Raw genomic sequence first — 12,530 nt, 5'->3', positions numbered from 1 at the left:
GTTGCACTATTTGTCCTCACATCTCCATCTTCTGAGAGGTGACTGCTTCTTGATGTGTGTAGGGAAGGCTGTAAGTGTCAGGGCCACAGAGCACTTGTATCTGGGTCTGCACATTCAACAGCTAGCAGCAGCCCTCCCTGCTGGTAAGGAGTCTGAGGGTGGATTGGAGCTGGGATGGGGACAGGGAGGACTGGGTCTCAGCTGTACCTCTTTTTCATGTGTGTCTGGGCTGAGTGTCAGGTCCTGTGGGCCCCTAGGTCTGCTTCCCAGCCTGTCTGTCTGCTGGTGCCCACCCAGCTGTATGTGGACTGTGTTTATCTGTGTGAGTATGTATTTGTGCATGTCAGGGCTGGTGTCTGCGTGTGTATCTACCTGTTAATGTAGGGCTAGTGCACACGTTGCATCTGCACCTGCCTGTGTGCATATCCGTGTGTCATTGTGCCCTTGTGCGTAAGATCTGTGTGTACCTGTGTCAGTGTGAGCACCTGAGTTGACATGTGTCTCACTGTGGTCTTCAGTCTGACTACCCGTATGTCTCTGTGTGTGTTCAGGTGTGTCCTTGTGACCACGTGGAAGCCCCATCCTGGGATAGAATGAGAAGGGAGAGGAAACAGGAAGATAGGAGGGGCCGGCCACATGGACAGGTGGCACACAGGCTGGTTCCTTATGTCCACTTCTGGGGCACTCACCTTGCCTTGGTCTCCCACAGTTCTTGGGGCTGGTGCTCTCCTGACTTGATGCTGGGCCCCATGCATTTAGTGTTCCAGCTCTCCCTCCCCGCAGGGCTCGGCCTCTCCCTCATGCCCTCTTCTGTCTACCCTTCCCAGGAGCGCCAGCGCTTGGAGACCATCCTGAACCTGTGTGCTGAGTACAGCCGGGCTGATGGGGGACCAGAGGCCGGGGAGCTGCCCAGCATTGGGGAGGCCACTGCAGCTTTGGCACTGGCAGGTCGGAGGCCCTCACGAGGCTTTGCTGGGGCCATTATGGCCTCTGGACGGAGCAGCGAGGAGCCTGGAAGTGCTGCCCAACGCCTGTGGGAGAGCGTGGAGCGCTCAGATGAAGAAAATCTCAAGGAGGAGTGCAGTAGCACAGAGAGCACCCAGCAGGAGGTGGGGTGGGCTGAGGGACTGGACTGGATGAGGGGCAGGGCCAGGGCACCAGAGGGAGGCTGGTGTGGTGAATGCCAGGACCCAGTGGGAGGGAAGTAATGAAAGCATTGTTTGGGAAGAGACCAGAGACCAGAGGTATAGAAATGAGGAGGCGAGGAAAAGAACAGAGGTGGTGTTGACTTTCCCAAGTTATTAATAGGCTTTTCACCTGCCTTGCCTTGGGGCCCCACCCAGGCCTGGCACTCTGGTAAATCTTTATTCCCTGAGGCTGAGCTTTTATGGCTTTCCTGGCAGGCAGGCAGGTAGCCTCCTGTCTCAGTTCAACCACTCTAAGTGCCCTGAAGAATATGTGGTTTGGTCTCTTAATCTGTTATCTTGGAAGGCACTGGGCATCCTTGGCTGATGGCTGCCCTCCCCTCCAGCATGAAGATGCACCTAGCACCAAGCTCCAGGGAGAGCTGCTAGCCCTAGAAGAGGAGCGGGCTCAGGTGTTGGGGCGTGTGGAGCAGCTCAAGGTCCGCGTGAAGGAGCTAGAGCAGCAGCTACAAGAAGCGGCCAGAGAGGTGAGCTGGCTGGTAGGGTACAGACCCCTAATAGGGGCCCGAGTTCACTGTTTTAATAGGGATCTTGATATCTACCTCCAGGCCGAAATGGAGAGGGCGCTGCTGCAGGGGGAGAGGGAAGCAGAGCGGGCACTGCTGCAGAAGGAGCAAAAGGCAGTGGACCAACTACAGGAGAAGCTGGTGGCCTTGGAGACTGGCATCCAGAAGGAGAGAGACAAGGTAATCCACACCTGGTCCAGCTCGGTGCTGAGAACCAGTGACCCAGGAGAGAAGGAGAAATGCTTTCCCTGGGGCCCTGAACCCCACTTTATGATCCACCCTGCATACCAGGTGGTTTCTGTGGTCCTCGAGGGCCAGGGGCCTAGTCCTCTCTGGAAGGTACCAGCTTGAAGGGTGCTGCCTGGGGCTGGGCTGGTGTTTGTGGTCTTCTCTGTCTGGGTCTCTGTGCTACCTCTGGGTGCCTGGGTTCCTGCCATTCTGGGCCCTTCATGGCCCTTTTAGGAAGTACCAGGGCCCCTTCTTGGGCAGTGAGTACAGCTGGAGGGACTTGTGCTGGGAGGTGATTCAAGTTTGGGTCCCGCCATCTGGAGGACACTTTCCTCCAGCATGCCTCAGATGCTTAGGTTGTGGTCTTTGGGAGATGGTCCACAGGCCTCTGCTTCCCAGGTCTTCAGAATCTGCACCCTCCCATCTCAGATGGTCCCAGCTCCTGCCCCTGCCCCTTTCAGATTTCGTGCCAGCCTGCAGGGGCCGCTCCATCCCACAGGGGCCATTCCAGCATGTCCAAGATGCCCAACAACGTGCCAAAAGCTCTGAAGTGGAGAGGGGTCATCTATTTCTGGATTTGACAGTATTTTTCCAAGAATTAAATTTTCCCTTTGGATTTTTTGAGAGTATCTTCCTCTTGCCCTCAATTTTGAAAGTCTTAAAAATTCTTTTTTTTTTTTTTTGAGCTTTGGCTCTGGCCCCCAAAACCACACTCCCAAATTCTGTGCCAAATTAACTCCATGCTTGTCAACCAGGCCTGCACTAACGCCCTGTCTAATCACTGTCCTGGGCTCTCCGCATGCCCCTAACTGCCAGGCCACCCAGGCAGGGCTGAGCCACGCCTGCTTTTGCACTAACTCCACAGGTGCCTTCGTGCCCTGACCTCTCCCTTCTAATATTGTCTCCTTCTTGATGTGGGATCTTATGGTTTTGATCAGAAAGGAAGTCACAGGAGGGCACAGCAGCTAAACTTTTCTCTATGGGGCATTGGCAGAAGGGCTATAAAGGTGGTGGTGTTGGGGGGGGATGGTTGGCTCAAGAACTGCTCAGCCTGAACAGCCCCTCCCACTGGACAGTTAGCAGCTTCCTACAGAGCAGGGGGAGGCAGGCTGTACTCCTTCAACCACCTGCCCTCTGGAGATGAGGTGTAAGGAGGTCCAGTTGTGGGCATGGCCTTGGAGGGATTGGACAGGACCTCTGTGTCAACTCAGTGGCTCCCCACCTAGTTTTCCCAAATCCACATACCCCAATCAGAAGAAGGGGTAGCCTCTCCCATCCTTCCCCTACCCCCTAGAGGCCATCTAGAACACAGGTTATTTTAAAGGCAGGGTCCAAGAATGTGGAAGTGCCTGGACCCCAGGAGCTTCTGCTCAGAGCCTTCTTTTGGAGATGGGTAGGTGGGTGGGTGGTGTGGAGGGAAGAGGCGGGGTGAGTGGTGGAGTGCAGTGTAGGGGCTTATTCTCAGGGATGAAGCTCAACATTTCATGAGGAACCTGCCTGTCCTCACTTCTCATTGACTTGAGATTGCTTGGAGGCCTGGGCTTTGCCTTCTCTCTGGGCCCAGCTGTTTGAGGTTGTGGCAGTGAAGGTGCTGTTGGTGATGGTGGTAGTGACGGTGGTGGTGGAAAAGGTTCATTTGTTTTCCCTTTACAGCCCTCAGCCCATGGCCCCACTTTGGCTTTGGTATCAGTAATCACAGTTTCTCCTTTGCCTGTCCTTTAGAGGGGTGACTCACCAACTCCTCCCCTCGTCCCCCTTGCCGCCCTCAGAGTGTCATCTGGCCCAGACAGAGCCATCCACCTCCTCTCTGTACCCACTCCTGGGGCTCCTATTACCATGGCAACGGCCGAACTAATTGTAACCCTCATCCCTGCTGAAATTCAGCCTGCAGAGCTGGCCCCCCACCCCCACCCCAAGCAGGAGGGGAGGGCAGCCAGAGTGTTGGGCTGGGGTCCCTTTGCTGCACTGCGGAAGCTCTAACATCCTCCCCAGTCCCTGGATTTAACTCGTCACTCCTCTTTCTCCCTGGGTTAAATTTTGGTCTCTGGGCAGCACGTGGTGCTTGAGGCTCTGCTTCACCAGGTAGAATCAACTTTGACCTTGACTGGTTTGGAGAGGCAACAGAAGGCCTTACGTTAATACCTACCCAGACATTCCTAGTTCAAGGAACTCCAAGAGACCAAAATTTCCACCCTGCCCTACACCTGTGCCTGTCTTACACTGTCTCCTGCGCCACTGAGCCCTGTTTTACACCTTTGCTTCTGGCCTGTCTCCCTCTACCTCCACCCTGTTCACTTTCCCTTTCTGCCTTCTTCTTCCTTCTCTTTGATTTCTTGCCCCGCTCGCGGTCTCGCGCTGCGCCCGCGCCCCTCCCCCGCCGGGCCGGAGTTGAGGAGTGTGTGTTCTCTCTCCCCTGTGCCCCGCCTCCCTCCCCTCCCGCCGACCAGGAGAGGGCGGAGCTGGCCGCGGGACGGAGGCACCTGGAGGCCCGCCAGGCGCTCTACGCCGAGCTCCAGACGCAGCTCGATAACTGCCCCGAGTCAGTGCGGGAACAGTTACAGGAGCAGCTGAGAAGGGTCAGTTCCACCAGCCCCCTCCCCCGGCCCCCGCGGGCCACCGCCCAGACAGAAGAGAGGAGAGCAGTGGGACGGGACCGCCTGGCCCCTGCAGTACCTGCCGGACACCAGGGTCGGTGCTGTGGCTTGGAGGGGACCGGCAAGGTTGGGGGGATCAGCGCTCCAGGCTGTGATGCCCGCTAAAGGCGCACAGCCGAACAGAGCAGAGGGAGTTGGGTGGGGGCAGGTGCCTTCCCCAGTTTTCCCGGGTGCAGCCCCCCAAACCCACACCTCTGTGGCCTGGCCTTCCTGGCCCAGAGTGGCGTTGTGAGCACCACCCAATTCCCGATGTCGCTGTCGTTGAAGGAGGCAGAGGCCCTGGAGACGGAGACAAAGCTCTTTGAAGACTTGGAGTTCCAGCAGCTGGAGCGCGAGAGCCGCGTGGAGGAGGAGCGCGAGTTGGCGGGCCAGGGGCTGCTGCGGAGCAAGGCCGAGCTGCTGCGCAGTGTCGCCCAGAGGAAGGTGTGTCCCGTCCACTCCTGCTAAGGGCGGCCTGTGGGGAAGGGGGCTGGAGGCCAGTAACCTGCGTTGAAATCGAAGTTGGTGATGTAATGAGAGTTAACTTCACTTTTGAGGCCTCATTTCCCTGTCTGTAGTATTAGAAGTATAACAAGATTCTATGAGAATTAGTATGTAGAGGCAGAACAGGACATGATGGTAGAAAGTGCTCAACAAAGGATGGCTAAAATTAAGCTCTGACTCCCCTCAGTCTTCCAGTAGAAAGTGGAGTGGGCTCACCTTGAGAGTTGGGCACTGATTGGTCAGAGAAGTAAAAGATGGAGGTGGAGAGCTGGGCATGGTGGCCCAAGCCTGTAATCCCAGCCACTTAGAGGCCAGGCCAAGGCAGGAGGATCAAAAATCCAAGACCTGCCTTGGAAACTTGGTGAGACCCTGTCTCAAAATAAAAAAAAAAATAGAAAGGGCTGGAATGTAGCTCAGTGGCAGAGTGCCCCTGGGCTCAATCCCTAGTACCTCCCCCCCACAAAAAGAGGAAAAAGGAGAAGGAGAAGGATGAAGTGGAAGAGGAAGAGGCTTGCTCCTGTCATTATTTATTTATTTTAGTTTTGGGCATTGAACCCAGGGCCCCTCCTTCATGCATGCTAAGCACATACTCTACCACTATCCCCAGTCCTGCCCTTGCCCATGTAAGGCTGGGGCACATATAGAGACCTATGATCTGAATATTAGAGCTAGCTGGGGCCCTAGGATAGGCATCTTCTAGATTCCATTTCTGGTTCAGTCTCCACATGGTTGAGGTATAAATCAAGGGGATTGAGTATTGTGTTCTGGTGGGTTCTGCTGTACTAGTGCTCTGATAATCTGCTTTTGATCTCAGCCAGACCAGGCACAAATAGTGACAGGATGATGGGCAGGTGTGTGTTAGGCTGAGGCAGGGGAGGGAATGGAGAAGATAGCCCAGGTGGTTCACATGCTGTTGGCTGAGCCTTAAGCTCGTGCATCCATATACAAGCATTGCAGTTTGCCTGGCTGGAATGAGTGTGGAAGGTAAGGATGCAGATCTGGGGAACAGTGTCCAAAAGTGGTAAGTTGGGGGACTTGCTGGTTTGGTGGCAAAAGTGGAGCTGCTGGACCTCCCAAGTCCAGAGAGTCCATGCTTTATTCCCAGAGCTGCATCCACTTTCCAATGTAAGGCTGATGCAAGGAAAGAAGAAAACTGGCATTTCCCAAGCCCATGGGTGTGTGCCAGGGACCCTGCCAGGAGGCCTCCTTGCTGTCCTTAGGTCATTCACAGGTGCTCTTATTCTCTTTTTATAGACAAGGAAACTAGGACCTGCAGAAGCCAAGTTTGTCCAAAGCCTCCCATCTATGGATTTCAGAGTTAGAGTTGGAACCCAGGCCAGCTTGGTCCACAATCCATGTTTCTTGTACTGTGGCCCACAGCGTCTAAGGGCTGGCACTTCTTCAGCCTCTTTTTCTTTCCTCCTAGAGGAAATGCAGCAAAGAGCCTTAGATCAACTGATCTTGTGCCTTTGAAGCCCTAGTGGATGTGAGTTCAGGAAGTCTGGGAGGGGTCAGTGGTAGTGGGCTCTACTTCATTCCTCTCCACGCCCACCATGGCCTCTGGGTGCCCTCAACCATTGAGGCCCTGGGGGTCACATTCTTCCCCATGCTCTTCCTGGTGAGCCTTGCCTAACCTTCATCCTGGGCTCCCAGTGTCTGACACACCCCAGGCTGTGTCTGCCCTGGAGCTCTGTGCTTCTCTGTCCACTCTGGTTCAGAGCGGTTGAAAGTACTGGCCTTGGAATCCAACAGATCTGGTTCTAGCTATACCACTTACTAACTAAACGATGTTTGCTCCTAAATATGTCTGTTTTCACTTATGAAATGGGCATAAGGACACTTGCCTCATAAGATTAAAATGAGGTAACAAATGCAAAACATTTAGCAGAGTTCCTGGCTCCTACTAGATTTTCGGTAAATGACACTCTTGCTGAGGGACTACCTGGCCTGCTGCAGCACTGACTTGGGCTGACTCCAGGTTAGACAGTCATGCCTTCCTCTCCCATGTGTTGCTCTGAAGATGCTTTAAGACCTTCTTTTCCAGAAAACCCTCCTGGGAATAACCTAGCCCATTGTCCGTAGCCCTCATGCTTCCCCCTCACTAGTGTCTTTTCATTTCCTTTCAGCACATGATTGTTGAGTGAGACACTGTGCTATGCCCTGTTGGGGTTATAGAGATGGAAAAGACACTGGTCCTGCCCTTGGATCTTATAGTTAGCCGGGGCTGGTGGTGGAGACAGATGTATTCACAAATAGCAATAGGATAAGAAGGGCAGTGAGGTGGAATCATATGAGCACAGAGAAGGGAGCAAAGAAATTGGTGACCAAGGAAGGCTTGTGGTGGGGTAGCATTTGTTCTGGGAGGATGAGGAGACTCAGGATGAGTGGACAAACCCCAGACAGCCCTCCTGGACTGAGGAAGGCCTGAGTTCAGAGGCGCACAGCTGGGTATACAGCATGCCAAGCTAGGGGTACAGAGGGCCAAGCAGGCAGGGAACTGCAAAGGGTGGGACTGGTTGCCAGGTAAGGAGTTTGTGCTGTAGCCTGTGAGTAATGAGAAACCACTGTAAGATTTTGAGGAAAGAAGTAGTATGACCTTAGTTGTGGATTTAAAAAAAAAAAAAAAAGAATTCAAGTAATATATATTATTTTTAGAAAGATTAGAAAACTCAGATAAAGCCAGAGACCTTTTAGGAAGACATTTTGTGACAATGTAGAGTATATCAGAAATTTGAGTGGAAGCAGGAGGTTGGTGAGAGGACCCAGCTGGGTGGTGGCTGTGGGTGTATGAGGCAGGGAGCTATTCAGTGTCTCTAGGCTTCAGGACCCATTGGCTATGGAGTGAGGGAAGGGAGATTTGGGGATCTGGGTTCTGGTGGTAATACCTGGTGGCACAGTGTCACTGGTTGAAGGAGGGAGGAGCAGAGATGGAGCTGGCCATGGCAGCCAGGTCTTCCTGGGTTGAGTCAAGGCTAAGGCGAAGAGGTGGTTGATTCCTTTCATTGGAGCCTGGGGTCTCTGGGCAGGAGAGAGTCAGCCATTCCTCACCTTGGGCTCAGCCCCATCTCCCCAGGGCCTGACTAATCACCCCATCTCCTTAGGAGCGCCTGGCCGTCCTGGACAGTCAAGCTGGGCAGATCCGGGCCCAGGCTGTGCAGGAGTCGGAGCGCCTGGCCCGGGACAAGAATGCATCCCTGCAGCTGCTGCAGAAGGTAGCTCCTTGGGTTGGGTGGGGCTTGGGAGTAGGGTGAGTGCAGGGAGCACAGAGGGCTGGGGTGGACCTTTGCCAGCATGAAGCCCTGGTCACAGAATCCCCCCTCTATCACCCTTGTTCCCTCTTTCCTCTGACTCTGCCACTTGGGGCTCACAGGAAAAGGAGAAACTGACTGTGCTGGAAAGAAGGTACCACTCACTCACGGGGGGCAGGCCTTTCCCGAAGACCACCTCAACCCTCAAAGAGGTAACATTGTTGGGTCAGCTCCTAGCTTCTGGTCAAGGGAGGGGTCCTGGGAGACCTGGAGCAACATGTGCCACCTTCACCCCAATCACATCTTCCTGAATGGAGAGATTTGAGGAGTTCCCTGAGGTCTGGGATTGGCTCTCTGTGGCCACCAACTTGCTTCCTCTTAGTTGCTTTCGGGAGTCATCAATATCATCATTTTGGGGGCTGAATGTATGTGAGGGGCCTGGTGGATAGCTCAGAGGTTTGGTGGGGTATGGGGCTATGTGGACTTATCTCAAGGGGCAGGGTAGGGATCAAGGGGTCCTGATGCTAGGGTTCCCTAGGCTGTAGTCTGGAGACAGGCTTTCATTTCAAAAGTGGGCATTGAGGCCCCTCAAGCAGTTTTTTCCCCATCTGTACATGCTGTTTGTGAAGTACACCTAGGATAGGATCCCGACCTCTCTCCAGCCTTCCTATCTCTTTCATTGCACAAGCAGTTTAGGCCTGAGTGGGCTGACTGGGCTGAGCCCCTCACCATGTACCCTCCCTGTAGGCTCAGCTGCTCATCTCCGAATCCTCAGAGATGGGGCTGGGGACCAAGGCTCTGGGCCCATTCTCGGGGTCTTCTCAGGCTGGGGTCTCCTCTGTCTCCTTCACCCCGTCTGCTTCCACTTCACTCTGCCCCAAAGCACAAGAGGTAATTGCAGCTAACTGCCTGCTCTTCTTTGCCCGCTGCCTTGTCTGCGTGCCCACTGAGCTCCTGCCTACAGCTCCTCCCTAGGGCCCAGCTGAAGGGCGTGTGATGACTATCCTTTCGCTGGGTAGAGTGTGGGAGTTTGTGTGAGTGTGCCATTCTGTCGTCACAGAGTGCCTGATCAGCCTTTGCAAAATGAGAACATTGATTTGCATATTAAATTTGCATGTATTCTGCATGCCACTCATCAGTTTTCACAATACACTGGGCACTCTGGCTCATTTTCCCTTTAAGTTACCCCAGAGGACAGTCTGGCTATGGAGCTCATCCTGCGTGGGTGCCCTGCATAGGGCAGGCCAAGGAATCTATGATTTGATCCAGCATATATTGTGGGTGCCTCCTGTGCCTCCAGCACATAGATAAGCTCAGGTTCTAAGTTCTAAGTATGACTGTCCTTGTCCCCCAACTCAGAGTCAAGTGTGCCGACATCTTTGCAAGTACTTACCCTAGGCAGTGGGCCCATATTCCTACCAGGGCTTTTAGTTGCTCTTTCTCAGAGGTTGCCTTCTGAGGCCCTAGTGGGGTCTCCACTTACTCGCTCTTTTCCAATTCTGCCCTGGTGAATGGGGTGTGAGGGGCCCTGGGGAACAGTGTGCCCCGTGTTCGATGCTGCATGTGTGTGCCCCACTGGGGATGCTCAGCAGTTAAGATGGGTAGCGTTTCTAGGACCTGGGTGCTGCTCCTTGTGGGCTTTTGAAGGATCTTCTCTGAGCTTATTTACCTGCCTTAGCCAGGACTCAGGGATGGGCCTTTAGGATATTCTGGGGGCAGTGACTAAATGCCAGTTTGGTCCCCAAAGTGGAGGTCAGGAGGAGCCTTCAGCAGTCAGGCCTCTCCAAGTCTCTTCACTTGCAAAGCCCTCGGTGGCTAACGTGAGCATCCTACTCCTGCTCTGGGCTCTGTTTTGACATGGAGTGATGGCTCTGTGCCTGGCATGGAACGTGGGATGCTAGAGACCTGGTTCAACCCTGTTAATCTTTTTTCTGCCCACCCCCCCAATCGCCCCCTCGGGCATCCTAGGAGTATGTGAGCCTGGCAGAGGTTTTCCAGCTGTGCTTCCGCTTGGACCCTTATGCTTCTGCCACCTCCCCGAGCGTGCTCACACAGCCCCTGCCTGACAGTGAGGTACCAGCCACCGAGTGTGCCCATCTGTGCCCAAGGGCCTCCTTGGGTGGGGGTGGAGGAACAGCAGGGTCTGTCTTCAGCAGTAAGGGAGAAGGACATTGGCACAGCAGGGTCAAGACTGGTTCCCTTTCTCCCTTGAGCCTAGGGAGCTGTCCTCAGCTCCTGATGGCCCCAAGAGGAGCGGGCCTTCTGTTCTGGGAAGGCATCCTGCCCAGGGACTCTGGCCATACTGGGCTGGACTCTGCTCTGTGCTTCCTCCCTTTCCCTCCCCTGTGGGAAGGGCATCTCTTGGGTTCCAGTCCCATTAACCTCTTATATTCCCTTCTGCATCTGGCCTTCCCCCAAGTATGTGACGCTTGAGCAGCTAAAGGTGCTGTGGGGCACCTCACCCACACCCCCAGCCCCCTCGCCGGGCCTGCCTCCCTGGGCCTCTGCCTCTCGGGACCTGGTTCCCGCCACCTGCCTTCCTTCCGCGCTGCCCTCCTCCTTCGCTTCCATCACGCCTTCACCCAAGGTCGGTGGTCTGTGTGTTCTTGCTGCCCCACCATGGCTGGCTGGCTGTTTGTGTGTGTGCCACTCTTGTTTGCCGGCCTAGGCCCTGGGCTGGCCCTAGGGGAGTGCTTGTACGGTGCCTGAGGGCTGGCTGGCTGGCTGGCTGGCAGGTGAGGGTCTGTGCTCTGGGAGCTGTCCCCTGTTTCTCTTTGCCCTTTTAAAGCCAACTGTCATCTCACTGTTTTTCTCTTCCTTTTCTTTATGCTCTCCTTTCTCCCTCCCTCCCTTCCTTTCTTCCCTCACCTCCCTGTCCATCTCTCCCTCCTGACCCTCCTTTATCCTCCCTCCCATCCTCTCCTCCCTGCACCCTTTTCCTCCCATCATCTTTCCCCTCCTGTCTGGGCCCTTCCTCTTCATCCCCACCCTCCACTTGCCCCTTTAGATGGAGAAGCTGCTGCTCCCTGCTGTAGACTTAGAGCAGTGGTACCAGGAGCTGATGGCCGGGTTGGGGACTGGTCCCACTGCAGCCTCCCCTCGCTCCTCCCCCCCGCCTCTGCCCGCCAAAGCTTCCCGTCAACTGCAGGTAACCTCCTCACCATCTAGCCTTCCAAGTCTTGCTCCTGTCTACACTGAGTCCTCCTGCTAATCCCTCAGTCACACAGTGCATTCTGGATAGTGGGTCATCCCAGCATGGCAAGGAGGGTCTCTGGGCCCTGAGAGAGCAATGAGGGTCTCTCTGTGGGCAGCTATCTTGGTGTTTAGGACAGCTGGGGGATGAGCCTCCTAAGTCCTAGGGTGACATGATGGAAGGGGGTGGAAGGGGCTTCTCCCCAGAGCTTTCCTCCCAGTATGGGGGCCTGACATACTCTTGGGCCTGTTGCAGCTAGAACCAGTGTGTCCTTGGAGAACAGTCAGTATTTTGTTCTCCTGATTTCTCAGGAGTGACACTTGGGGACAGAAAAGAAGGGGACATCCCCTTCTGAAGTTGCATCCCCAGACACATGCCCCAGCCTCCTTAGAGTTGCCACAGAGGGCAGGGCCTTCCTGAGCCTGCAGCAAGCTGGTGACCATGGGGCAGGGTGATAGGTAGTCTCCTCCCTAGGCTTTGCCCTACCACCTGCTGCCCTGCCTGAGATTCCACCATTCAGTATTCATTCTTTTTTTTTTTTTTAAGAGAGAGGGAGAGAGAGAGAGAATTTTTTTAATATTTATTTTTTAGTTTTCGGCGGACACAACATCTTTGTTTTTCGTATGTGGTGCTGAGGATCGAACCCGGGCTGCACGCATGCCAGGCGAGCGCGCTACCGCTTGAGCCACATCCCCAGCCCCCAGTATTCATTCTTGAGTGAAGGCACTGTACCTCTAAGGCTGTGACCTGGGGATTGAACACAGGGACACTTAACCACTGAGCCACATTCCCAACCCTTTTTTTATGTTTTAAGACAGGGTCTCACTAAATCCTTAAGGCCTCACTGAGTTATGGAGGCTGGCCTTGAACTTGCAAACCTCCTGCCTCAGCCCCCTGAGTTGCTAGGATTACATGTGTTGGCATATGTAATCCATATCTGGCACCATGTTCCTTTTGAGAAGTTGGTTCATAGAACATCTGTGGTACCTCTCCTGTGTCCAGCTGTCTTAAGA

General features: G+C 54.5%; 1 protein-coding gene across 17 annotated transcripts in view; it reads left to right on the top strand.

Annotated features, from left to right (window-relative positions):
- The window catches only part of Phldb1 (pleckstrin homology like domain family B member 1), a 47,236-nt gene that overhangs the window by 20,896 nt on the left and 13,810 nt on the right, over positions 1-12,530 (top strand). For 5 of the 17 annotated variants that reach the window (XM_076846326.2, XM_076846324.2, XM_076846323.2 and 2 more), the window contains 9 exons: positions 828-1,109; positions 1,532-1,672; positions 1,754-1,891; positions 4,387-4,515; positions 4,861-5,016; positions 8,178-8,288; positions 8,447-8,536; positions 9,072-9,215; positions 11,332-11,472. In XM_076846326.2, the coding sequence (XP_076702441.2) occupies positions 828-1,109; positions 1,532-1,672; positions 1,754-1,891; positions 4,387-4,515; positions 4,861-5,016; positions 8,178-8,288; positions 8,447-8,536; positions 9,072-9,215; positions 11,332-11,472 (1,332 nt within the window). Of the gene's footprint in view, positions 1-827; positions 1,110-1,531; positions 1,673-1,753; positions 1,892-4,386; positions 4,516-4,860; positions 5,017-8,177; positions 8,289-8,446; positions 8,537-9,071; positions 9,216-10,743; positions 10,912-11,331; positions 11,473-12,530 lie in introns of all 17 variants that reach the window. The other 12 variants (XM_076846339.2, XM_076846335.2, XM_076846337.2 and 9 more) reach the window with 6 other exon arrangements.

The sequence above is a fragment of the Callospermophilus lateralis genome, chromosome 2 (genome assembly GCF_048772815.1).
Source record: "Callospermophilus lateralis isolate mCalLat2 chromosome 2, mCalLat2.hap1, whole genome shotgun sequence".
Classification (NCBI taxonomy): Eukaryota; Metazoa; Chordata; class Mammalia; order Rodentia; family Sciuridae; genus Callospermophilus; species Callospermophilus lateralis.
Note: the sequence above shows the minus strand (reverse complement) of the source record. Positions and strands in the feature narration are given on the sequence as shown.